The sequence below is a fragment of the Hoplias malabaricus genome, chromosome 2, assembly GCF_029633855.1.
Source record: "Hoplias malabaricus isolate fHopMal1 chromosome 2, fHopMal1.hap1, whole genome shotgun sequence".
NCBI classification, from domain to species: domain Eukaryota; kingdom Metazoa; phylum Chordata; class Actinopteri; order Characiformes; family Erythrinidae; genus Hoplias; species Hoplias malabaricus.
Window position 1 is genome coordinate 67800271 of NC_089801.1, and position 27979 is coordinate 67828249.

Sequence of the window (27979 nt, forward strand, 5' to 3'; positions counted from 1 at the left end):
GGAGTCGACTCTTTTGTGAACGAGTCTTCACTACGTCCCTGCCCCACGTCCTGTCACGTCTGTCTGTCTGCTGCTTCTCCAGCGCCCGCCGCGGCTCGTTTCGCTCTCGCCTCCCGGTGTACCGTCTCCTTCCCCGCCGGAGCTCCGAGCGCTGGACCGCGGACAGAGAAACACAACACACAGAGACACTCTCTCGGAGCCATGGCCGAAAACGCCGGCTTGGAAAACCACCGCATCAAGAGCTTTAAAAACAAGGGGCGAGATGTCGAGGTACGTGATTTGTAGGCGTATTACTTTCACCTCCCTTGGCCTGCTTATGGCACTGAGTGCGTGTCTGTGTTTGAGAGGGCCCGGTGTGCGTTCTGGGGTCAGTTTTATTGGCGCTGGACGAAGAGGGATTGGTCTAAAGCCTCGAGCCCGGAAAGCGCCGCATGAGGAGCGGGCGCGGCCTACAGTTTCGGGGAGGCCTGGTTACCGCCGCGGTGGCTTTAAACACGTTAAACAGCCGCCTTTTACACACAATATGTACCAGCACGATTATAAGAACAAAAACGTGCGGTATCTTTGCTCTGTTCTCGGCTACACGGCTCTGGGCCGAGCCCGGTATGAACTATGAGCTGAATTAAACCGCTAACGCTAGCTAACTGCCGGTCTGTAGCTGTAATAGTAACAAGCTAACGTTAGTACGCCTTAACGACGTTTATAACCAAGCACCAGTGTCTCAACGTGGTTTATCTTGAATTAAAGTCCTGTATAATGACTGACAGTATATGTATTGCTGTATAACTGCTATGATTACTTAAAACAAGCATTTGCTCTCGTGCCGGTGGAAGCTAGCTAACTAAACTAGCTGCATAACGTGAATCAAGCTGCTTGCCTTTCTTCGCTCCAGCCTCCATTATTGGTACAGTCGGTGTATCAAGGCCCTTTCTGTTTAAATGCAGCGTTGATAGACGAGATTGGCATTAAACACGGCTTTATATTAGGCTAGTTAATGCGTTAACTTATCAGTTATCGGATATTAGCACAGGCATCCTACTGAAAAAAGGAGTAAAGCCATCATAACCCCAACTAAAAGTATAAACCGAGGATTTGTTACCCAAAGCGTATTTGCTCAACGGTCGTCTTTAAAGAAAGCTAGTTTCTTGTAGGACACGTTCATTCCAACTGTAAAATTATCAGCTGTATCCGGAATAAGTCACAAATCACGCCATAGACCTTTAGGAGCATATAAACAACGTATAGTAACACACAAACACGCCAGAGGAGCTCATCACAAACCGACAGCAGCGTTTTAACGGTGTCTTTGGGGTATTTCAGCAGAGACATGGGTAGGAAATAGTTTACATACTTGTTCATTAGGAAGACACCGCTTAGCCATTACTGATAGTTTCAAAGGCCCTTATGTTCCAGTAACATCTTATGCCTGGTTTCCCAGTAACAGTACATGTATACACTCAAAAGGCTTTTTTTGTTTTGTTAGTGTTAAATTGAGATTTCTTCTTAGGTCACTAAATGTACGTAGTGGAAAAAGTAAACACACGAAGCCCTGCTTTTTTTTACTATAAAATGCAGTATAGTATAGTAAAATGGGTGTGTCATGATTGGGAGTGGCAGTTGTTTTCTGCTTAGGATACATTTGCACATGTACTGATGTATTGTAAAGGTTATTTCAAAGATTGATGGAGGCCATGTTGTGAAAGAGAATAACTTATCACTGAAATCACAGGCTCTTATTTGGCTGTCGGTGCCTGAGAGCGAAAGAGAAAGGTGCAAAGGGAAATCTTTGTTGCTAGTGTAGTTACTAGACTGTATGTTGGCTTTTTGCTTGAAAGTTAGTGATGACTAGTGCTCTGCAATTTAAAAATATTATTTAATGTTTTAAAATTATTGATTCAACTCAATCACCTTTAGCTATATTTCACTAAACATGGTTGGTTTCTTTAGCAGACTGGCACATATATTTGGCTAAACTTGCCTGGTCTAAATCTTTTTCAGCAGAGCTCATCTAGAAAATATATCTGTAGCCACAAACAAGTCACAGGTCTAAGCCATCTGAGGACCTGATTATGAGGTTGTGTCACTAGTTGCTGCAGTAATCGCACTTAAAATATACAAACTTTGAAGAGGATACTCATTTTCTAACTAACATCATACGTTCACGAAGCCAACAGGCACTATTTTATAGCTTGAAAGTTCGTTGGTGGATGTTTGTGGTAAAGTCATGTTACTTCAAGACTAAAATATGGTGTGAAAGCCCATGAATACTTGCTTTCAAAAGTGTTTTGCTAAACCTACTATGAGCTCTACTTGGCTATTAATATCAATTATCTTTTGAAAATCCAATTCAGAGATAAGTCAACTTTGTTTAGTCGTGGCATTCCTTGTATGAGGCTTAGTCCAACGTATGTGTCCGTGGATAGTTGTTTTTTGCAGGCCACCGTGCACATGGCTGAAAATGTTGGGTGACGCAAGAAGAGCCACAGCCACTCTTGTTTCAGATATTCCAGGAATTTAAAAGTTTCATTCCAGGGTTCTTGCCCTGAGAGCAAGCGGCTGTACACAGAGACTCGGATGGTTTAAGATGTGAGATCTTGGACGGGGCCAGAGGAGGAACTTGGGGGTATTTTGATCTCTAAGCATTGGATTTTTTTTTAACTGTTTAAGTGCTGATGGATATGACCAGCATTTATCAAATCCAGGCTTCAGATAGGATAGAAAATTGATTCTTTGGGAAGCATTATCTTACTTTGAAATTTGATCTTAGTATTTTGTCGCCAGATGCTTCCCATGATCTGTTATGTAGTACATGACACTGCTGCTTCTTAAAGGTGCCTTGCAATGCATATTTCCAGCATTTCACATAGAATAAATCTTGTGCAATGGTGTTAAGAAATGCAAGCAACCATAGGAAGACATCATCTGTCTTTCTAGAGTGAAAATGTCAGTGTACTGTGAGGCTGGTTTAAAAACACTAAATAATAAAGCACCAAGGGTTGTGAGAAATTAGCACCTATTTTATTGGCAAGTGCAGTACAATATGTTACAATATATATAGCAGACTAGATGACAGTATTCAAGGCTTATAGTTAAAGCTTCAGCTTGCACAAGTGTAATGCTGGCCAATATATTTATATTATATTTATATTATATTTCATGGGCTTATTTTGGGAAACTCAGCTGAAACTTCATTGCTCCTGTCTGCTGGTAACGTGAAGAGACAGATCCCATTTACCTTCCCTCTTTTTTTTGCCACAAATTAAATTTACATTGCCCGTCTTCTGTTTGATCTGTGATTTACACATTTAAAAAAAAAAAGTATGATTACAAACGTTTTACTATAAAATCCACAAATAATGAACGTCATGATTTTGAACTTTTGCTGTTCGTAATCTAAGGAAAAACTGTGGAAACAGTGTCACCAGCAGAAACGTCCAGTTTGGGTATATGAAATGAGACTTGACATGGACACTCTAAATATTATTGATTTAAGACTATTACAAAGCTGTTTAGGATTTTGGCCCATTTCAGTGCTCTGTTTAGCTTATGTCAGATTTGCATTTGAAGGAGGAGACTAGTGTTTGAGGTTCATGTTGCAGGCTCTGTTTATTCAGCTAAGCCAAGGCAAATACAGTTTTCCATTCTGAAGTGATACTAAAACAGTTGGATGGACTAAATATAAATAGAAGCAAAACCTGTAAACAGCACGGTGAGCTAACGGGCAGTCTGGTGGCTCTAGATTGTTTTTTTGCCATTATGAGCTGATTTTTTTTTAACTGCCAGGTGAAGCAGCAATCTGGTGCTTTTTTTTCTATCATGATTGAAGCTTTGAAATGCTAACCTGCTTGATTTCGTTTTTTTATATTATCAGTATGTGCCAAGCTTATATTTGAAAAAGCTGCTATATACCTTTATGGTCTTTAAAAAAAAATCTGAAATATTTTCATTGTGCACTAACATTTTAAGATGATTCCCAGACTATTAGATATTTCAAGGAATGAATGCAAATAAAGAAATGTCAGTACATTTGATTAAAATAATAATAATGTAGACCTGTCTCCTTTAAATGAAGGAGTTGTAACTCGGAGCCGTAAAATCACAACAGTGTTTTGTCTATACTGTCGACAGACCCTTTCCATATTTAGCTGTCGTTCATAAAAGCTCATAACATCCTTGCACTGATCACCAAGTCCAACCCAGTTTCTCTGTGTTAGTAATAAAACTGAGAGAACATCTTCATTGTATTTATCCCATATTTACAAGTTACTGCGCATCATCTATGCACCACTGTGTGTTTTTCAGTAAATTGATCACATTGCTGTGTTGGCGGCGCAAGAGAGGTGTCACTACATGGGCCCTGTCATTGGTTGAAGCCTGCAAAAACCTAACCAGATGAGGGCCTTGTTTGTGAAGTTGCTTAAGGATAATTTGAGTTTGTTTAGGATTAGAGAAAAACCTGGCTGGAGACCGGCAAGACATGACTCTGAGAAAACTGATAAGGCCTGGTGCAGCCTGGCAGACGTTATGAGGTTCTCCTCCAGCACGTCTGGTATACTAGAACCAGCACATCATCACGAAGTATCAGCAGCCCCAAACATGCCCAACTCACTTACTCATTCTCTCTCTATACATCATACATACACACATACTGTGTCATTATGTTGGTCTCAGCAGTGCCAAGCTGTCAAGTCACTAAAGGAAGCTTCAGGCCTCGGTCTCATGGAGTGTTTCCCCATTGCTTTTGCCCAGCTTTCAGCCTGCTGTGAATCATCACACATACAGTGAATATGTGTACAGAACATGCACACTCATCTAGTGTTTTGACTAGATAGTGTATTTACACGTAGTGGTGGTGTTGAATTATATTATGAATAGTATACAATCTATGAATAACCCTTCATAGATTTTGAATACTTCACGGAAAAGAAAATAAACCATAAACTGTTCATTTAACGTATTATATGAAAGCCTCATATGTCAGAAATGTCTTAAATCGTGTCCATGAGGCTCTTAAATGACATATGACAGAACTTTAGGAGAATTTAAACCGTGCATCAATATCGTACACACAATCATTGAGAACATTATTGGTTTAACCTATAATTGTGATTGTCTAATTGGCATTCTTAACCAATTAGTTGGGTGGCACCATGGCGTGGCAGGTAGTGTCACAGTCACACAGCTCCAGGGTCCTGTAGGTTGTGGGTTTTAGTCCCGTGCTGGGTGACTGTCTGTGTGGAGTGTGGTGTGTTCTCCCTGAGTCTGCATTGGTTTCCTCCGGATGACTGTCTGTGAGGAGTTTAGTGTGTTCTCCCTGTGTCTGCCTGGGTTTCCTCCAGGTGCTCCGGTTTCCTCCCACGCTCCAAAAACACACGTTGGTAGGTGGATTGGCGACTCAAAAGTGTCCGTAGGTGTGAATGTGTGTGTTTCCTTTGAAGAACTGGCGCCCCCTCCAGGGTGTGTTCCCGCCTTGCGCTCAATGATTCCAGGTAGGCTCTGGACCTACCGTGACCCTGAACTGGATAAGGGTTACAGATAATGTAACCCTATGAAGATAAGATAACGTAAAATGAACTAATTAGTGCCATTAATATTGAAAAATTTTCTTTGGAGGTTTGACCTCACTTTGGTGAGGCGTCCTACCCCACTGTGTCCTCTTGACCCAGTGCTCTGAAACCAGCTATTATGTATGGAATTGCTAGCCCTTTGTAAGATGTAAGTAATGTTCTACTAACTAGAACTAACTCTTCTCACTACTCCAGGGGGTTGTGACATACAACATTTTTTTTCCCTGTTTGTTTGTGATAAATGATTATAGCTGAGTGCTACAGAAAGAAAAGCCTAAACACTTACTCTAAAATGTAATTCTGTCAACAGTGCAGCTAAAATTTGATTTGATTTTTGTGATTGCATATTAATAACAAATGTAAATGCCCAATGTACAAGAAAACTAAAAAATATTACACAGTTTAAAGTAATAAAAGGTTTACAGCAAATGTAGCTAACTTATAACTAAGCACCGCTGATAGATTCAGTATCACATTATTATTATTATTATTATTATTTTATTTTATATATTTATTTATTTATTTTTTATTTAACCTTTATTTCACCAGGCAAGTCATTAAGAACAATTTCATATTTACAATGGCAACCTGGCAAAAGGCATTTTTAATGTATCACATTATTACAGTTTTTTACAACAAGCTAATTTTCATTGGTACTTTATTACTAGTACTTTACAAGTTTCAAAAACCTGACTTTAATTGAACCCTTTCTTGTGTGGTATTCTTTTAAAATTTCACCAAAGGAATGTTAGAGATTTTTCTTTTTAACAGGAGTATCCCTATTTTATGCATGAGTAATATAGTTGCATTATAGTAATGCCTAATCTATCCCTAATGGTATTGCCTGTGAAACACCCTGAAATACCAGGAGCAGAAACTCTAAATATCATTACCAGGTTTTCATTTTTTTCATTCTTGAAGTAGCTGATGGTATCATGAAGAATTAGACGAGTTTCCATTGCTAGGTTTTCAGCTAAAAGTTTTCAGAAATTGTATAATAATGTGAGCTGCCTGTCTTAATAGCTCATTAATACAATGGATTTCTTTCTGCACTGCCGATATTGACATTAATCTTTCATATTGCTGGTGTTTTTGTCACTCTGTGGCCATTAGATCGCTGAGGTCTGTAGTGGGGTTCGGCTGTAACATGAACCAAGATGCCCAGTCATAAGACCATAACTCGATCCCTCCAGTGGTCCCCCTGTTCCCCCACATGTGGAATCTCAGCGTGTTTGGCTGCAGATATATTTCCACAGAGCTTCTCCACTCATACACAACCCGCTACTCTCTTTATTATTATTATTCATTTTTTAATGTCTGATTAACAAATAAATTAAAAATAATAAAGTGGGGCAAATCTTTGCTCATAAATCAGTTTTTAGAATATATCTGATGAGTTATGCACTTCTTTTAGTCCACTTATAGGAAATAAATAGCAAAGATTCTGCTCCTGAGTTTGGGGTAGACGATCTGACATTGTTTTCACCCTCATGAGAAGTTATGTCAATGTAAGCCTTTCTTAGCATTTTGTGAATATACTCTGTGTTTTCACAGACTTATGTAACCCCATGAATCAGAACGTTCGGCTGCTAGAGTGGACAGGCGACACACTTGCTGTCTTTTTACTGTTTTTTTTAAATGGAGCTGTCATGAGCTAGCTTTCTGTACAGCTTGTCAATTATGTGACAATTCATGCTGCATCAACATTTCAAAAACTGCTTTCTGATCAAGTAATGACTCACTAAGCTTGTCCCTTCTTTTGGTTTGCGTTACTGTCGATGGTATGGAGTGGTTCTGACTGAATCTGCTCAGCATGTGGTTAGTTAAATGGACCCCTTTCTGTACTGCTGAGTGACAGCTGGGGGTTTCTCCCATCACCATGGCTACCATGGCTGGTTGCCTCTTTGTTCCTTGGAGTGGCCAGACTGAGTCTGCTCCTCGCCTCATCGTTGTGGATGCATCATTACACTTCATTTATTATTAGGCACTTTTTCCCTAAGGCTGGGCCTATCCTCATAAGAGATTTGGGATCATGATTGGCCCGGTTAGATTTGTGCATTCTAAGGTAGCTTATTTGTAATTGGCTGGGTCCCATTATTTATTAAATAAAAATGAGGTAAATTATTTATTATTATAAAAGGACAAAATAACATTTAAATGTCATTTACATGGTTTGGAGCAAATGCCTGACAATTTTGGTCATGTACCCCTACGTAAAACTATAATAATAAATATTAATGTCATTTTTGTAGCTTTTTATAAGCAACAGACTTGTTGACGTTTTGCTGTTTATTTATTATTATTTTTTCTTTGTCTTTTTCAGACTATGCGAAGACATCGTAATGAAGTAACAGTTGAACTGAGAAAGGTAAGTGAGATGCTTCCTCAACAAGTGATTTTGGTGTCAGTGAATGATAACATTGAGACAGAGGACAGAAGGATAGGCTGTGGTTCAAACACAATGAAGATATTGAGGATTTTCATATCTTTATCAAACAGAACTTAACTCTAGAGAAGCACTCTGTGATGTTTTGGCCTGCGACTTTATACAAGTAGAGACTTTTTTGCATGGTGTTTTCTGAAAGTTGTAATAGCTGTGCAATAGCAATCTAGCCGATAAGAAAATGTTGTTTTGTTCTCTTTGTAGCTTATGTCTCATTAAGCTTTTTAGATCATATCCTGCATAATTGTGCTTTACTGCAAATGTATTTTTACTAAATACTAATTTAAGGAGGCATTTTTGTCTGCTGCAGCGTATCAGATTGGGATGGGTTTTCTGAGTGAGGTCTCTTATGTAAAACCTAAAACATACAGCACTGATATTTTCTCTCTGCATTCTGAATAGCTCTGAACTTACTTAGAGAAGGGGATAAATGGTTAATAATAACAAGGATGTGTTATGTTGGTTTAATTGGAAGGTTGTGTCTTTCCCTGTGTGTTTCAGAAAGTGTAAATCATTTTTTAGGAGTCATTTCGATATCAGAGAGATTTTCACTCAGTGGTGTTAACATTAACTGTTGGATGCTACTCTGCTGGGTTTTTTTGCAAACTTTTTTTTTTTAGCAACCCACATTTTGTCTGGTGATTGTGATCCAGGCAACAGAAAAGCAGAATGTTTGCTACATTATAAAAAGAAATATGACTGATGTTGGCCTGTTTGTTACCTTGACACCCCTATGAATAGTGTTCAGAATTAGGGTGAATACCACTTCTCCTTTTTGCCTGGGGTGTAGGATGTTTCTGTTCTTGTTGGGAATTAAACCCACAAATGTCAAAGTTTTCTCATTTAATAGCTACGATAACCGTTTTATTGTCTTAGTTTAATGTTGTTGTAAGGAATTACAATGCTTTACTTTATAACAAGCAGAAACATCACGAGTACGATGATATTTCTGTACCTGGTTAGTAAATTTCCAGTTCCACATTAAATTAGTAATGCAACGATATTGGAATTATTGGTATCGGCAGATAATTTGAAAAAATAATTTATCGGCATCGGAACAAGTCTGCCAATATTTCAACCGGATAAATGCTGACATTTATTTGTTGCTAGGTAAACACGGGGTGTGTGTGTATTGGTGGGGGGGGGGGAATAAATATTAATTTATTTAATTATTATTCATATTTTTATTAGTTTGAAGAGATCTTTAATTTTAGCTCGTAAAGCTGTGACAAGTCCCTGTAAGTAACAGTTGGCTAAATAAACGTGAATAACCATTTCCTCAGGAGACTCCTTACGTGTTATTGTTTGTGTACAGTTGGTTGTTAAAATGTTATGCAAACAAGTGTTACATTTGTCAGTAATTTTAATCCGGGGTATCTTTCTTTATTTTATAAATGTGTTTATCTGTGTTGGCATCGGTAGATGGGTACATGTATTATACCTTATGTTGGCACTTGCCTAGAGTTCTCATCCCTGTATTAAATGATGAATCAATTACATTCTAGCTCATGTTACTACAACATTTAATGTAGAACTAGAACAAGTTCAAGACAATGCTGCAGAATAAGGATCTGAATTCAGTTTCATAACAGAGGGATTAGAAGAGGATGATTTAATATTCGATTGTTGAACATTGCTGAAGGCATAGTATGCCCTTAATTTACCCATAAAGGTCCAACCATGCTCCACATCGCTGCGAACCAGTGAATGGCCACTTTCAGAGCACCTCTAGTAACTTCAGAATAAATTGTACTTTTTAAATGTGTATTTTGATGATGTATCATCACTCGTAAATTCTAAAATGGTGTTTTGATAAACATTGGTCATTTATTACAGATCTGTAAATGCCTGTTTATCCTAGCATAACATTCTTTCCACCAACTTGAGCATTTAGTATTGAAGTTGTAAAACTGCCATGAACAGTTCTGTCCTTCCTTCTCTTGTACATTAAGCTAGTTTAGGTCTAGCTTTGTTGGTCTCAGATTCATGACACAGGTCTATGTAGTTCTCTAATACCTATTGGCAAGCAGCATAAGAAGACTTGTGTAGATTTATACTGTCAGGTTATGTCAACAGTAGTGGCAAAATGCAGCATTAGCTTTCTGAAATTAAGTATGTTATTAAGCTTCTTTAGGAATGTTAAGTTTAGCCATATTACCTTTTGAGAAATCTCTGAATTTTAATTTGTGTAAATGTGTAATTTGCTTTGTAAATTTTATGACAGGCCCTGTGTGAATTTCAGGGTACTCCTGTATGATGTCTAACAACCGATGAAATTCATTCTCTTAGCTCGTCTAACGCAGCTTGTGTTAACTTATGGCGTATGTTTCTTAATAATTTATTAAAACAGGTATGCTAAAGACCTCTCTCCCCACCTTTGGCAGCTGGTTCTTACCCATGTCATTGTCTTGTCGCCTCGTTGTGTGATGATGCAGTTTGGAGGATTTATAACAGATTTAAACTTATAGCCATAGTCACCTTTGACCCTTGCCTCTTGTGGTTGGCTGCCACAAGCTGCCATTCCAGTCCTGTGTCATGTGCCTCTCGTTATGGAGCGCATGATGGATGCCGGAGCCTTCAGCTTTGTGTTAAAGAGAGTTGGCATTACACAAACACAGAGGATGAAATGAGTGCACTGGGGCTAAGAAGTGGAGCGGTCTGAGCAAATTATCGCTTGGGAGTAGTACACGTAGCAAGCATAGCAACTTTTAACTGGACAAACTGGGTATCTCATGGTCCACCTATGCTGTGTTTACAGGGTTGGCTGTTAAGTTACTTTGAGCTGCAGCCTTCCAGCTCCACTTTACAAGAATGATTTCCGTGGCAGTGTGTGTGCATTTTAAGCCATATAAGAGTACTGAGAACTTGATTTGTGAATGAAAGGTTATTTTTTTTCCCAATTTTGGCTTCAATTTCCTCTCATAGCCCACTCATATTACAGACTCTAGTGATGTATTAGCCTTTGTAAACAGTGTCACTACTATTCTGTTTATTTATTTATTGTTACATTTATATAGCACCGTTTTAGACTCCCAAGGACGCTTTACAATCGACACTGCACACAACACATGCAACACTGCATTCCATCGAGCACTTAATCCACACTGACTGGCAATAAGCAGCAGCTAAATCTGCACAGCGTACTCTCAACCAGGAATGACTGTCCACCTGGAGGACTGCACAGGCCACTAGAGCTTCACCCAGGATAAAGCATCAATCCATATGAGGATACACACTTTCAGTCACACATTCAGACGTTCATTCACATACACACTTATTCACTCCAGGACAGTTTGAGAGTAGCTAATTCCCCTAACCTTCATGATTTTGGAAACCCACGAAGGAGAACCTGGAAACTCCACCTAGATGGCACTTGAACTCAAGATTCCAGCGCTGGGAAGCCAACGTGCTAACCACCAAGCCACTGTGCCATTATTTTTATGCTGAAATACGAATTAAATCTCATAACTTACTCCAACTCTCTCTCTCTCTCTCATACACACAAGCACAAATGCTAACAGATGCTGCGAGAATGTTGGCAGGTTTTCTTCTAGTGCCTGGTTTAATCCACACGTTTATCTCTTATAAAGTTGTTGGAGATGAAGCATGGAGGTGTTTATTGTCTGAGCTGTGTGCTGCAATTTTCTCAATTTAAGCTTGCTTGAACGTTTTGTTTGAATCTTCTATTCTGCAAATAATTTTTCCATTGTCTGCAACCGTTTATCAAATTCAAGGTTGCGTCAGGTCAGGAGCATACCCTGAATCACTGGACACACGGTGGGAAAACACCCTGGGTGGGGGGGGCTCTGCAAATTAAGAGATTCTAAATCAAATATTATAAAAACTATTTTGAAATGTTATAAAATGTAAAAAGGATGGTTTCCTCTAATTAGGTTGTTGTCCATACTACTCCACACTTAATTGTTTTTATCTCTTTCAAAAAATCAAGGAAATGCTAGCATTTTAATTTGTTGTTAACCATGACTAGTCACAGACTGTCACTGCCTTCTGAAGTTTGTGAAAAAGCTGAAAGAACAAAGTGCAAAACTAGTCATTAGCCAAGTGGAAGAGTGTTGTTAGTACTGTGTGTGTCTCTCTCTCTCTCTCTCTCAGCTGATTCCATGCTAAGTGCTCCCTGTCACTTGTTTTTTTTTTGTGTTGTCTTGCTGTAGCACTCTTTGTACAATGTTCCGTTTCCCAATAGGCAGAACTACAAGTGGAAAGTTTTGCATTATGCAGTCCTACCAACAGGACTTGGTTGCAGGTGGTCTCATACCTCTCCCAGACATTGGCCTTTCCTTATACAAATAAGGGTTGTCAAGTCTCTTTTGGGCAGCCTACTGCACTGGATTATGTAGTCTTAGGGGCCATGTTCAATATTTTATTTTTTCCCCTTTAATGTCACTGAGCCAGTTCAATGAACAATAAGACATTATCCAACAGACAAGGAAGAAGGGGAACCCAGAAGTTTATTGTATGATTACATTTCCTTCCCTTTCATTTACTCTACCCCTAGATAGGGCCTCTCTATACCTTAGGCAATGTTGCTATTAGAGTTGCTGGCCTCGGTTGGCAGTATCTGGGTCACCCCCACTGCCCCCAACCCCCTTCCATCTTTCACAAACATGGAGGCCCCTGACTGGCTGTACCCTAGGTGTGACAAGGGTTTCCCTTCAAATCCCACCCATGCCTGGTCACTGATTTGGCCTGTGTCCAGGAGGCGCACCTCTGTTAAGCCATAGGGGTGTCTGTCCTACTGCCCTGGTGTGAAGCAGCTGCATGCTGTCACCGAAGCATCCCGTCACCCGGGGCGACCCTTAGAGCATGCTTGGTCACCCCAGCGCTTGGGACAAAAAGAGATGTTCGCGTGCAGTGTCCACATAATTAAATACCCTTTACTGCCTGTGCAGCACTGCCTCGTCACAGCAGCCCAGAGTTTTTCCAGTCTAGCAGCTGTCGTTTGTTAGACTAATCTGTACTAGCATGTCCACTGGGAGGGAGCAGAAATTTGCACAGCATCCAGTGCTGCCAATGATGCCAGAGAGGGTTGAGAATGTCTGGCTTTATTGAACTCTGAAGAGAATATGGATATTATGCTCTGTATGTCCAGATGTGTTTGTGCCTTTTTAGATCAAATTCCCCCGAACAGAAGCATTATAAACCTTTGAGCAGTATGTTGTTTGAAAAATTTGAGAATTTAATTATCGTTGGGTGTATCATGGAATCCAAGTCAGCAGTTAGAGCCAATAGGATATTGCTGTTAGAAATGAACTTCTACAGTATTTCAGAGATAATCTGTAACCAATAGTATTCTAGTGAGTCTCGCAGTGCCAGACTCTCTAGGGAGAGTCTGGTAGCTTTTGTCGCTTAATGTGGCCAAGAACCGCCTACTACCCACTACTGACTCACAAAAGGACCAACCACAAGTCTATATTTGAGGATGTATTTGAGCCAGTATACTTCACAAAGATGTACGTTGTGGAGAATAAAATTGGAAAAACAATAAGTCATATACACAGCTCAAAAAATAAATAAAGGGAACACTAAAACAGCACAATGTAACTCCAAATCAGTCACACTTCTATGAAATCAACCTGTCCAGTTGGAAGCAACACTGATTGTGAATCAATTTCACCTGCTGTTGTGCAAATGGAACAGAGAACAGGTAGAAATGAGAAGGCAATTAGCAAGACAACCCCTATAAAGAGTGATTTTGCAGATGGTGACCACAGACCTTTTCTCTGTTCTCATCCTTTCTGCCAGACATTTTGGTCTCTTCTGCATTTTGTCAGTGCTCGCACCCCTAGAGGAATTATGAGGCGGTGTCTACAACCCACAGAAGTTGCTTAGGTAGTGCTGCTCCTTCAGAATGACACCTCAGTGTGAGCTGTGGCAAGAAGGTTTGCTGTGTCTGTCAGCACAGTGTCCACAGTGCTACCTCCTCCAATGTGCAAGGATGAACAGGAGGAGCAGTGCCAGTGCAAAAGGCCACTATTAGGCCACTGACACCCATGTTTCTGCACAAACTGTCAGAAACACACTCCATGAGGGCAAGTGCACGCAGGGCAAGTGGCATTTTCCAGAGGGCACCAAGATTGGCAGAGTCGCCATTGGTGCCCTGTGCTCTTCACGGCTGAGAGCAGGTACACGCTGAGCACGTGTGACAGCCTTGACAGAGTCTGGAGATGCCGTGGAGAACGTTCTGCTGCCTGCAACACCCTCCAGCATGACCGGTTTGGCAGTCGGTCAGTAATGGTGTGGGGAGGCACCATTATGCTAGCCAGAGGTACCCTGACTGCCATTAGGTACTGGGCTGAGATCCTCAGACCCATTGTGAGACCATATGCTGGTGCAGTGGGCCCTGGGTTTCCTCTGATGCATGATAATACTAGGCCTCATGTAGCTGAAGTGTGTCAGCAGTTCCTGCATGATGAATGCATTGATGCTATGGACTGACCAGACCTGAATCCAATCGAGCACATCTGGGACATCAGGTCTCGTTCCATCCACCAACGTGACTTTTCACCACAGACTGTCCAGGAATTGACTGATGTTTTAATCCAGGTCTGAAAGGAGATCCCTCAGGAGAACATTCACCAAACATCAGGAGCACACACTACTGAGCCTCATTTTAATGTGTCTTGGGGAATATCCACTGAAGTTGGATCAGCCTGTAGTTTGATTTTCCTCTTTTATTTTGGATATGATTCTAAATACAGACCTACATGGGATAATAGTTTTGATTTACATTGATCATTTTTATGTTAAGTGTCACAGTCACACAGCTCCAGGGACCTGGAGGTTGTGGGTTCGATTCCCGCTCCGGGTGACTGTCTGTGAGGAGTTTGGTGTGTTCTCCCTGTGTCTGCGTGGGTTTCCTCCGGGTGACTGTCTGTGAGGAGTTTGGTGTGTTCTCCCTGTGTCTGCGTGGGTTTCCTCCGGGTGACTGTGAGGAGTGTGGTGTGTTCTCCCTGTGTCTGCGTGAGTTTCCTCCAGGTGCTCTGATTTCCTCCCACAGTCCAAAAGCACACGTTGGTAGGTAGATTGGCGACTCAAAAGTGTCCGTAGGTGTGAGTGTGTTGCCCTGTGAAGGACTAGTGCCCCCTCCAGGGTGTATTCCCGCCTTGCGCCCAATGGTTGTAGGTAGGCCCTGGACCCACCGCGACCCTGAACTGGATAAGGGTTACAGATAATGAATGACTGAATGAATTTGTTATTAATTTGTTCTCAACACATTCCACTATGTGATGAATAAAGACTTTCAACTGGAATATTTCATTCATCGAGGTCTAGGATGTGTTATTTTAGTGTTCCCTTTATTTTTTTGAGCTGTGTATATATTGATATATTGAAGTAATGATATCAGATATAATTGTGTAAACTGAAAGAACCAACTCTGTGGTAAGAGGACTGTTTATTTGATTCTTTCCCAATTCATCAAAGACTTATTTCCGTTAAAGTTTTGACTGTGACTAAACATCTTGTTTTATGACCATATTCACAAAATATGCATACGTATGCAGTATTATTGGGTTTGGCTCAAAATGATTTCTTATTAAAATACAGACTATTCCATTATGATTTCACAGAAATTGTCTTCCTGTGAAAAGTCAAGAAAGTAGAGCTTATGAGCTGTCAGAGCTTAAGTAGCACTGATGCTGTCATCAAATACAGAAGATGGATATTTATTTATATATTTATTTATTTTAGATTGACAAAATGTGATTGTAACTCTTGCATAATGTTTTCAGCACTTCAGATGAATGCTGTAATCCTACTGCTCTTTCTTGGACTTGGCAACAATGTGATATACACATCTATATTTGTGCATTACTTGTTTAATGGTTTAAATTGCTTTCTGGTTGTCTTTTCCTAAGAAAATATCATGAATCCCTTGAAAGACTGTGGATGGTATTTTATTGTTCTTTACATTTTTATTTTTTTATTTTTTTTAGATCAATCCTCAATTATTTTTGAATCAAGCAAAAGTGGTGACCTTCATTGAGAGTTGAGGGAATGACTTGACAAACTACATCAAAAATATTAATTTAAATGTCATTTTTAGCATTTATGAATGTCAGATCTAATCCTATGCTAAAGTTTGAACTCTTTCCCCTGCAGAACAAAAGAGACGAGCACCTACTGAAGAAACGCAATGTACCACAAGATGAAAGTCTCGAAGACTCTGATGTAGATGCTGACTTCAAAGGGGTGAGAATGCTTATCAGCCCTTTCTCACTCTATCCACTGTCTTCTTTCCGTCTATCGCTGTTTCGCCATATCACTAAATGGATTACAGAAATGTTTTAACTGATCATCATGCTCCTAGAAAAATGTCAATTAGCAACTACATGTTAACTGATTTTTTTATTTCATTTTCGGGCCATATCAGTGGAGTAACATATAAACAAGTTCTGTTCAGAGAGCTCATTTTTATGTTCAATCTATTCCCAAGTCTAACAAAGTAAGCCTAGTAGTTAGCCTACAGCATATACCACTGTACAGTAATAAACACTGGAATGGCTATGAGTGGTGAGGCAGCCAAGATACTGACTGCAGGCACAGGAGGTGGTAGAAAGAAATGGTGGAGGTGGGTTATCAGCAACAGGTGGAGGAGCACAAGATTTTATACCTGATGTCGATGGCACTGGTTCAAGTTCATGTTGAGACATGTTTAACCACTCTCTAGAAGAACCGATGCAGTCACGTCTGGGTAAAGGCTCTCTTCCTCAAAAATGAGAGTAACACTGCATTGTCTTATTTCAGTGGCTTTGACCACAAAAAAAGGAATAGTGACATATGCACATCACGTCAATAAATGAATACAGTAAAGTATTGTGGCTTAGTTGCCTTATTTGGAGCTGGTGCCTGGTGTCATATTCTCCCCAAGTTTTCTGTTTTCCTGTCAGTTCTTGCTGGTGCTGTCACCCCACCTTGGTTTCTGTTGCCCCTGATTTTACATATGAATTATCCCTTTCCCAATTGAACAGTGGGGAAACGTTGATAAGTTTACAAGAGCAGCCTGCCTCTTATTTACACAGGCTGGAAATTACCCAATAGGGAGGGAGTGGGGTAGATCAAGTCCATCAAACCTGATGTAAGGGGGAGCAGGGGAATCTGCCAAATATCACACTTCTAACTTTACTTCTAAAACAATTAGTAAATACAAGTAGTGACACTACAATATGCTACGAAATAAATCACAGTTCACTCATAATAGTGATGTTACATTATTCCAGTTTTTGTGTGAAATTAATTTAAAACCCAAGTCTGCAGACGATTCAACGTTAATGTGAATTAGTACTAAAACAGTTAATGAAAACAGGCAGTGATGCTACAACATGCTACCAAATAAACCATAGTTTACTGATAGGGGGCGCTATCTTATTTAATCTTATTTATCTCAATGTCTTATTTAAACCCATTGTAAACCGGTTTACCTGAAAGTTCGCAAAAATGTAATTTTCAAATATGGAGAACTTGCTGTGTTTTGCACACTTTTGTTTGTTGAACTGTTGTAGGCTGTGATTGGGCAGATCTATGCAAGTCAATTTTTGTTTGCAAAAATGGAGAATATAAAACAGCCCATTGTTGCATTGCGTTATTGACTCTGAGATTAGCTGCTTGTGGAGTTTTAGCAATGTTTGCTCTTGTTTCAAAATGTAAGAAATTGGTTTTCTATGGTGTTTTCTTTTTTATTTTTTTTATTTTAGTTTTTTAAAGAACTATTAGTTTTGTTTCTATTGTGTTTAAGAGACTATGCTGATCTTGCTGTACTGGAGACGTTGGGGTGCTGCCTGAAAACTTTGCCATTTAATGATACTATTTCTTGCTCTTTTTTTTCCCTCTTTCCCTTCCTCTCCTCAGCAAAATGTAACACTAGATGCCATCTTACAGGTAAGCCTGTTTGTAGGTGTATGCGAATGAATGTTAGAGGGAGTTTGTCACTGTGATTGATTGATTTAACTATTTATTTTATTTACTTTGGTTTGTGTGTCTTGGCATATTTGTGAGTTTGTGTCTCAGTAAGTGGATTTATTCTGATTAATGAATATTGTGGAGGCTGTACTCAGAGCACATCGTGCACAGTGCTGAGAATGTTGCTGATCCCTTTTGTTTTTCCTTCAATCTACTTTCCCTGTTTTCTCTCTCTCTCTCTAGAACGCCACAAGTGACAACGCAGTAGTACAGCTCAGTGCAGTGCAAGCAGCCAGGTAAATAGATTACTTCTGTTTCTCACTTACAATTTTGACACCCCTAATTTTTGAGTAGCTATTTGTATTTACTGACTTGGTCATGTGTTGTGATAAATTAGGGATGATCTATTATGAGAGATCTGGGCTTATAACAGTAATCTCTATTTTTAATATACAGAGTGTCTCATGTAACCGAGCAGAAAAGTAATAAGACGCCCACATGAAAAGACAGTGATTCAATTTTATGCACAAGCTGTGGAGGAAGGAGGAAACCATGGGCTAACTATCTTTTTATATGGATGTTTCCTTATATTGAGACACCTGTTCGTATAAGCATCTTGCATTCATGTATATGTTGCTGGTGGTAAGCTTTTTTTTAAAATGGGGACCAGTCCTCTTGGTTCAGCTTTACAGAATTTTTTTTTTTCATTTTACTTCACCTAGGATTACAAAAATATATTAAAATGAAAAACAATTGCAGATACAAAAAATACATTAAATTCTTTATTAAATATCAGACTGAAATGGGTATTTTAAAGCAATCTGCCAATGCCGGTATGATTGTGACATCATGAATCTATTGTGAAAGCCCACTCTGGCTTGTTGTGTAAAATGCACTGTATGTATTTTCATTTCTGTTAGCACATGGTTAACTGAATTTCTTTTCTACTTTGTGCAGAAAACTACTCTCCAGTGACAGAAACCCCCCAATTGATGACTTGATAAAGTCCGGGATCCTCCCCATTCTAGTCAAATGCCTGGAGAGGGATGACAAGTGAGTCGTCTCCCTACATGACACCAACACAGCTAGATGGAGGGACACAGAGAGGAAATAAAAGATGCTTATTTACACTGTTTCCCACTGATACAAAGATTTTGTTTATTACATTTCATATTTTCATATTGTTTATGCATATATACAAGGTCACAATAACAATGGAATGGGGAATGAATAGCAAACTCAAAATGTAATCTATATGTTGGTATAATATATGATCCGAATGGGTTGGGAAATCCTGTAGCTTGTAGCTCGAATGCTTTCAGAATCTGAATAGTTAGGAGTGTATACAAGGCTTTAGTAGTGTGTGCAGCTCTTATGTTTTAGCTGAATGTGACAGAATTACAGGCTGGTGCACCAGCAGGCATGAGGAATGAAAAGGGGGTGTGGGCAGAAGGAGTGTGTGTGAAACTGAGCACTGGAAAATGGAAGAGAGCGACTAAGTGTGCGGCAACAAGAGGGTGAGCGAGTCAGGCAATGTGATGGATGGAGGGAATAGGATGAAGAGAGATGGGGACTGGGTGGATGAATGAATGAATGAATGGATGGAGCAAGAGAAACTGGAGCGTAAGGGAGATCCTGAAGTGCCAGCTCAGTCTGCTGTGCTGTGGGGCTTCCACCCCCCCCCCCCCCACACACACACACACACACACACACAAATATGTCTCTTGCTCTCTCCAATTTCTCTTGCTTGCTCGCTCTTTCTCTCTCTTGCATACTCACTCTCTTTGAGAGAAGGCACACATGCAAGGCTCATTTAATTTTCGTTCCTTCTGCCTTGTACAGTGGGCATACAGCATTGTAAAAACCCAGGGACTACCCGTCTCGTATTTACAGAGCTATGAAATGTTAGCCAAACCTGCTAAACTATCACATTTACGTAATTTTATGAATGTCTCTATAAATCTAAAGTGAATGAAGTCATAAAGAAAATTGTAACATAAATGTTCTGATATTTGGTAGAAAGCCTGTGTTTGACTAGGCTTTATGACTACAGTGTTATTTGGATTTTGATGTATGGTCACCATAGGATTTTTCTGGGCATATTCACTGTTCCACAAGAAGAAATTCAGAATTAAATAGTTAATTTTTAATGAAAAATAGAACCTAGTTTGTGTCTTCAGTTATTTAAATAATATATATATTTTTTCACGTATTATTCACCTCTTGTTCAGACTATAGCAGTGCCAAACAGGAGTACTCCGATTTTAGGTCTCCTCCAAAGGACAGGAATTATTACCCTATCCTTCACATTGACTTATGGAAAAAGAGCACTATTTGGCACATGCGAGAGGTTCTGTATACGTCTCAAACAGCTCCCTGCTGGATGTGTTGTGCACTAGGTGTAGAAGACACCTCAATTTGGCCTTTGAAGCTTTTTTGTATGGTGAAGACTCATTTGTTTTATGGCCTTTGTAGCAAACCTGCTCTGACCTTTATGAAGCCTTTACTTAGATTTCAACACATTTTTACTTCTTTACATAAGATATAAAAGAAACACTTATTTTATGGCCTTGTAAAAAATGCCCCCTCCCCCTTTCTATGCTTTTTGTTGAAGCTTTAAGAGTATGGCCTTTATTTTGCACTATGTGAGGTATACAAGAAACCTGTTTTATCAACTGTATAGTACAGGAACGCAAATGCATTGATGGATTTTTATCACATTCTGGTAGTTATTGATCCAGGAACTCACCAAGCCAGGGAGGTTCTCTTTTTGATATTGGATCTGTATGTTGTTTGGGCTTTTACTGACCTTTTCCATCGCTTTTCTCCATGTAATTCCACAGTCCCTCATTGCAGTTTGAGGCCGCCTGGGCCTTGACTAACATTGCATCAGGGACTTCAGCGCAGACGCAGGCTGTTGTCAAATCCAGTAAGTAAAATGCTTTTTTTAAACCAACTGCACTGAGTCATTTTATCCTCTCTCTTAAATATCTGTGAACTGTATCTCCAGCTGACCTCTCTCACTCTGTGTGTGTAGATGCTGTTCCCTTGTTTTTGCGACTGCTCCATTCCCCTCACCAGAATGTGTGTGAGCAGGCTGTATGGGCACTAGGCAACATCATCGGTAAGTAATCACACTTATTCTCTCTCTCTCTTTGTTTATTTTCTCTTATTACCATTTAAACCATATCTGGATATAGTGCTAACAATTTTTGCTCTAATTTTTACATTTATAGATTTAAAAGGATCATATTTTGTTGCAGTTATTTCCATTCATTGATGGCATTTTTAATTAAATTCTAATTATACTTATATATACCCTCAATGTTTATGATTTTCGGGTACAGAAATACCACTGAGATAACAGCTTGCCAGTTTATTACCTTTCTTTTTATTACCAATAAGTAATAACTGCATATGAAAAGCCCGTTTTATTTTTGATGATCCTTGCAGGTGATGGACCACAGTGTCGAGACTATGTTATCTCACTGGGGGTGGTCAAGCCACTCTTGTCATTTATCAATCCCTCCATCCCTATTACCTTCTTGAGGAACGTCACCTGGGTCATTGTGAACCTGTGCCGGAACAAGGACCCTCCCCCACCCATGGAAACAGTACAGGAGGTGAGGCACTTGTGTGCTAGGGCAGGCTACGCATTTACATCATGCATTATTTGGCGCCTTGTGTTGAACACCTTATTAAATATGAGTTCAGATAGTTGTATATCTGAATTACAACTCACATGCCTATTGTATTGCATGTACTATTGGTGTTATTCTGCATAGAAGCCACAGTCTACTTTGCTTGAGGCAGATGGACTGTGATTATTGTCGTTATATATATAAATTCTTATAAATAAATTCTTATAATTATTCCCGTTTTCCTCCAAAGCTTTTTGTCTTACAACAATCAATATCTGTGGTAGAATCACAGTAGCCACAGCTCCCTGTGGCTTATTGCTGTACTCATTCCATTCTGTGACCTGACTGCAACTCAAGTAAAATCCCTGAATAAACCTGCCTGCTGTTTTAGGATAATGTGTTCTAGGAGAAATCTTATTTCATCCGAGCCACTGCTGATGACTCCTCTCATCTCTGTGCACCCAAACAGTAATAAACATCTTTGACCTGCCTTAAAGGAGGCATATTCTGATATATAATCCAGACACAATATTTCAGGATTTAATATTAGATTTTATCCTGCTCTGTCGCTGTGATCACACGATCAGGGGCTCTAAGATGAAAGATATCTTATTGAACCACCTGCTGCCAAGAAGTCATTAGACAAGCTTGTGTTTATTTGTCTGTCTGAAATGCATAAAACCAGATACATCTTTAAAGACTGGCCAGATGAATACATTAGATCGACTCAGAGAAGGTGTGTATGCCGTGATTAAAATCCTGATTTTGCTGTGCTTTCTTTGACAGATCCTTCCTGCACTGTGTGTTCTCATATACCACACAGATATAAATGTAAGTAGACCAGTCCTTGTTTGTTTGGGCCTTTCTATTTTGTTGTGAGGAATACCCTGTTTCAATCTTGCCAATGTTTATTTATTTTCTTTATTTGTCCATGTCTCTCACCTCTTTCTAGATACTTGTAGACACAGTGTGGGCTCTATCATACTTAACAGACGGAGGCAATGAGCAGATACAGATGGTCATAGACTCAGGTGTTGTGCCCTTCCTTGTTCCACTACTCAGCCACCAAGAAGTCAAAGTTCAGGTAAGGGGAGAGGTGGGGCAGGTGATCACAGAATCACAATCCTGCTATTAGCCCTGTTAAAATCTGTCAGATGTTGCTTGAAATGCTTTGGAAAAATTGCTTTCTCTCGCTCTCTCACAGACAGCAGCACTGAGGGCAGTGGGGAACATAGTGACGGGGACAGATGAGCAGACTCAGGTGGTATTGAACTGTGATGTGCTTTCCCACTTCCCAAACCTTCTCACACACCCCAAAGAGAAGATCAACAAGGTGTGTACTTTCATACCTTCACATTATGTTCATTCCTCTATATTTAGTGTTAGAAATGTGTACAGAAACAGGAAATACATTTTACTGTCTTGCTGCATTAAAGCAGGTTCCTTTTTGTATGTGTAAGGTAAACTATTTATACACAGGATAAGATGTAAACTAAGGGGATTAGGGCTTCAAATGGGATCCACCCCAGTCTCTTCCTGTATCCAACCATAATATTTTACAGTTTCTTTAACCAGGTGGCAGCCAGTCATGTTTTAGAGTCTGAACTGTTGACAAATGATGTTTTGATAAAGCATAACCTTAATTCTAGCATTAATATGTATCTATAAATTTTAATTAATGTTAAATATGCTTACAGATTTTTAATTGAATTCCTGAATATCTAACTTGACCTGCAGCTAATAACTTTTAATTAGTTGATTTGTTGATCCGTTCACTATGCAGCTGATCTTCTTGACGTACTATAATTCCACATGAATTCCAGTCCTTAGTTTTGGCCTTAGGAGTTTATTGAACCCCTCAGAAGGGATGGAAGTTGATGTGCATTAGGGGACACCCCCCTTCTGACTGGGTGGTTCTGTATGTTTGCGTCTGACTGCAGGAGGCAGTGTGGTTCCTGTCCAACATCACAGCAGGGAACCAGCAGCAGGTGCAGGCTGTGATAGATGCAGGTCTCATCCCCATGATTATACACCAGCTGGCCAAGGTAATACATACGCACACACATACTCACATACACACACACACCACATAGCCTACATTTATTTTGGAGCTTTTAAATATGCTGGCCGTAAAAAGTCTGGGGATTAGTGCTTTCTATGGCAGAAACAAAGATAATACTATTAATGTCAAAGACTCACTGAGTTCATTTTAAGGTCAACTGTTTTTAATGTGCCAATCCACATGGATTTGTTCCAGCTGTGTGATTCTAGCACATTATATTTCATTTTCATATATTTCATTGTCTTTTTAAGGGTGATTTTGGAACACAGAAAGAGGCTGCATGGGCCATCAGCAACTTAACAATAAGTGGGAGGAAAGATCAGGTATGTGTGTTGAAATTACCGAATGAATCTGCTGTGTTTTTATTCTGTATTGAGCTGCACATTCTCTCTCCTGACCGTGTCCTGATCGGCTGGTGTGGTACAATTGGCAGGTGGAGTACTTGGTTCAGCAGAATGTGATCCCACCGTTTTGCAACCTGTTGTCTGTGAAGGACTCGCAGGTAGTGCAGGTGGTTCTAGACGGCCTGAAGAATATCCTCATTATGGCCGGTGAGGAGGCCAGCACCATTGCAGAGATCATCGAGGAGTGTGGAGGTAAAATTAGTAGGGGGTGCACAAGATAAGCTGTGCTCTTGAAATGTTACATGGAAATACTGTAGCTCTGAGACCATGGGCAAGTCCCAGACGTTCTAAACCTTATGCTGTTGTATATGTCCATTAGGATTGGAAAAAATTGAAAACCTGCAGCAGCACGAAAATGAGGACATCTACAAACTAGCATTTGAGATCATTGATCAGTACTTTTCAGGAGATGATGTAAGTATCGAAATCATAATATTATTTATATATATATATATATATATATATATATATATATATATATATATATACTCTCACACAATAAAATTAAAACTGATTTGCACGTGTGTATACACCGATCAACAATAATATTAACCCCTCTCCTTGTTTCTACACTCGCTGTACATTCTTATATAATTACTTTAGTCCATTTGTTGATCTGCATACTTCATTTTCCCGATTTCACCCTGTTATTCAAATGTCAGGAACCCCATGTGACCGCCACAGAGCAGGTGTGATTTGGGGTACGGATCATTTTCAGCGCTGCAGTGACACTGACGTGGTGGTGGTTTTAAGAACAGGGAGAAAGGGGGATGGGGATTGCTTACAGTGAAACAGATGGAATCCAGTTGGTAACTAAAAAACTATAAAGTGCTCGTATGGACAGTGGGGCTGAGAGAATGGACATTGAGTGTAGAATCAAGGAGGTGGTCATGATGTTCCTGTTGATCGGTTTGCTCTGCTTCTTCCTTTTGTAACTAAACACCCATATGTATAACTCTTTATTTCTCTTTCTGTCCACGTAGATTGACGAGGACCCGAGTCTGATCCCTGACTCCACACAAGGTGGCACATTCAACTTTGATCCGGCCTCTAATCTCCAAACCAAGGAGTTTAAGTTCTAACGGAGCCAAACTCAGAACTTAAAGCCGGCGGGACCCCCTGCTGCTCAACTCCCCGCCGCCCCTTCCCCCAATCCAACCATCACGATCAACCAACAACCCACTAACCCGTAAAAAAATCAACCAATCAAGACGCTAAGAACCTACAAACAAAACTAGCACTGAAGGATCTGAGAGTGTTGCGCCTCTCTGAAGCGTCACCCAAGGTCAGAGCGAAGTCTACACATTTCGTCAAGAAGAGGAAAATAACAAAACATAACTCTTTAGTCATACTGCAGTTGCCAAAAACAAAAAAACAAAAAAAAAAAAACAAGGTTTTTGCTCTTTTTTGCTCACTCGCACATACACAAACACACAGACTTTAGTCATATGTGTGCATGAACATTTCTAGAAACTTCTAATGTTCTACCAGCCATCATATCAGCCGATGAGGAAGATGGGAGGGGAAAAAAGACGATCCCAGTGTTTGAAGGCACAGATTTATTACTATTATTTATTTTTTATTTTTTTTGTCAGCCCTCCTTTTCCCTTTGGGTTATTTTTCGTTCAATATATATATATAATTTTTTTCTGAAGATGTCACAGCCCCACTCAGAAGTCTATTTTAAAACCCCAGACTGACACCCTATCTCAAGACATCCAGCCTCTGTTCTGCTAAGCCATGTGGGATCCGCTTCCCCCTTCTCTGAGGATTCTACGGACTATTCTGTTGAGGACTAGTCTGTAGAGCAGTTAAATTTTTTTTTTTTTTGCAGAAAGGGGGAGGCCTTTTCTTTTAAATATGTGGTGTTCAAACAGGACTTGGAAGAAGAAGCTAGCACCAATTGTTTCTGTTTCAATTTTTATGATGTCCTCATGAAACTATGACTATTATATACAAAAAGTGATAAAAAAGACTTTTTAAAAAAAAATCAGCAAATAACAAAAAATAAAAATAAACCTACAGACCGGATGTCTTGTTTAACACCTTCAACTCACTCGACCTTCCAAGGCTCTGTTGCAGGAGGATTTTTGTGCCGTCAATCTTTTGGTTACCATGGTGATTTGGGGCATTGTCAATGGAGGATTGGATCTCATGGATGTTGGTAAGATGGCAGTTCCACGGCATCCTGCCATCCTTATGAAGTGTGTGTGGTGGTTTTTTATTTTTTTGGGGGGGGGAACTTTGACACATGGACAAGGCACTGGATTATTCAGGATTGTTCACCTCTCGTCTGTAGTGTCCCGTCCTTTGAACTGCTACGTAACCCCAGAAATTAGTTAAAAATAAACCCCAAAATGCCTTCATGACCATCTTTTTTCTCTCCCCTCCAACTCTGAGGGAATATTTTCTCTAAGTTAAAAATAAGATTAAGGCTTAAATCATCGAAGATAAACTTTTGCAGAAATGATTGAACTGTGATTTTTTTTTTTTTTTTTTTTTATTATAATTTTTTTTGATTGGTGGAGCTTCCACGTTTGCAGCTTTGATTCAGTCTTATATGCACACTTTCAAGTTGTCCCTACATAAAAATAAATATATACATATATATAAATATATATTTTCTTTTTGCTAAACTTACATGGAAAGCGACATTCGCTTAATTTAGAAACATGCAATGGAAAATGAAGATCCATGTCCATGGAAAAGTTGGTGGTTCCTTTTGTTCTTAAAATTTATTTGCTACAAAACATAACTGTACAAACTAAAATGGATTATCTTGCTTGTGTAAAGTATAAATTGAAAAGCTGCCACATTCTAGACATGTGTTGGGACTCTTGAGAACAATAATAACATTGTGTTACTGATTCACAATTAATGGGGGACTTTGTCTTTTTGTTTTGACATTCACTTTGTGATGGCAAGCAATTGAAATGGAAATGTGTTGGAAATGGGCTTTCTAACTGTTGTGACTGGACAATTCTTTGTTTTTTTCCCTGTGCATTTATTTGTAAAGGGATGTATGGAAAATTGAAAATTACATTTGCGACTAATGTAGTTGTGGTTTGGCTGCAGACTACTGAAGATGAGGATTCAAGGACAAATTGCAGCCCTGGCGTTTTTTTGGAACTAGCCATTTATTGTTGATGAACAAAAAAAAAAAAAAAAAAAAAAGCAAAAAAAAAAAACCCTGCATAGGTGTGAAAACTCATGATCTAGACACCTAGAAAAACCGAGCCACTTTAAAGAATCAAGAAAATTATTTTGTCTTGTATCAGAAATTGATACAAGCTTATTTCTGGTTGCAAGATTTTTACTTGCTGAAGAAAAGAGAAAAAAAATGAACGAAAAAAAAAATACTTCGCATTTTGGCCTCTGATTGTTTGTATCTTTTTATAAATTTTAGCATTGAATTACTCTTTAAGGTGGCTCATCTGTATTTTTTTCAGCTCTTGTGCATATTAAAGATAAAGAACGAGTTGAAATTCATTGTGCCTTTTGTTTTTCATTTCAAAGACTGAAAACAGCAAATCCTTTTCTTAATAGTGCTTAGCATTGGAGGTGTTTTTAGGATGGGGTCTCGGGTGTCATGTCTACGTTTCTTTGGAGTTTTTGGGGTGTTTTTTTGTTTTGTTTTTTTCCCTCCCCCTTTCTTTCTCTTTTCCCCCCTCCCCCCTTTAAAGCCACTTCATGATATGATAAGGCTTTCTCCTGTGCTCTGAACTATACATTAATTCTGTTGAACTACTTCTCTGATTCTCCTGGCTGACTTGTAACTGGTCTTTTCTATTTTCCTCCATTCACTATTGTTTTTCTTTTTAATCCTATGCACTTCAACTATCCAAAATTCCAGTTTTGCCCATCCCCTCCTCATCCTTCTTTCTCTCTTCTAGAAACTCTTCATAACAGGCCATACTTCACTCATCACTCCCTCAGGACGTGCT

At 39.4% G+C, this 27979-nt stretch overlaps 1 protein-coding gene across 1 annotated transcript; it reads left to right on the plus strand.

The window, feature by feature from the left end:
• Nucleotides 1-8: 8 nt before the first annotated feature.
• Nucleotides 9-27963, plus strand: kpna3 (karyopherin alpha 3 (importin alpha 4)). Its single transcript, XM_066661139.1, has 17 exons — nucleotides 9-270; nucleotides 7891-7935; nucleotides 16132-16221; nucleotides 17878-17907; nucleotides 18172-18224; nucleotides 18886-18981; nucleotides 20772-20857; nucleotides 20966-21052; nucleotides 21382-21551; nucleotides 22356-22400; nucleotides 22522-22653; nucleotides 22774-22902; nucleotides 23510-23614; nucleotides 23883-23954; nucleotides 24065-24227; nucleotides 24355-24449; nucleotides 25019-27963. Exons 1-17 carry the CDS (start codon nucleotides 202-204, stop codon nucleotides 25115-25117), a joined length of 1566 nt encoding a protein of 521 aa, XP_066517236.1. The 5' UTR covers nucleotides 9-201; the 3' UTR covers nucleotides 25118-27963.
• Nucleotides 27964-27979: the final 16 nt, after the last annotated feature.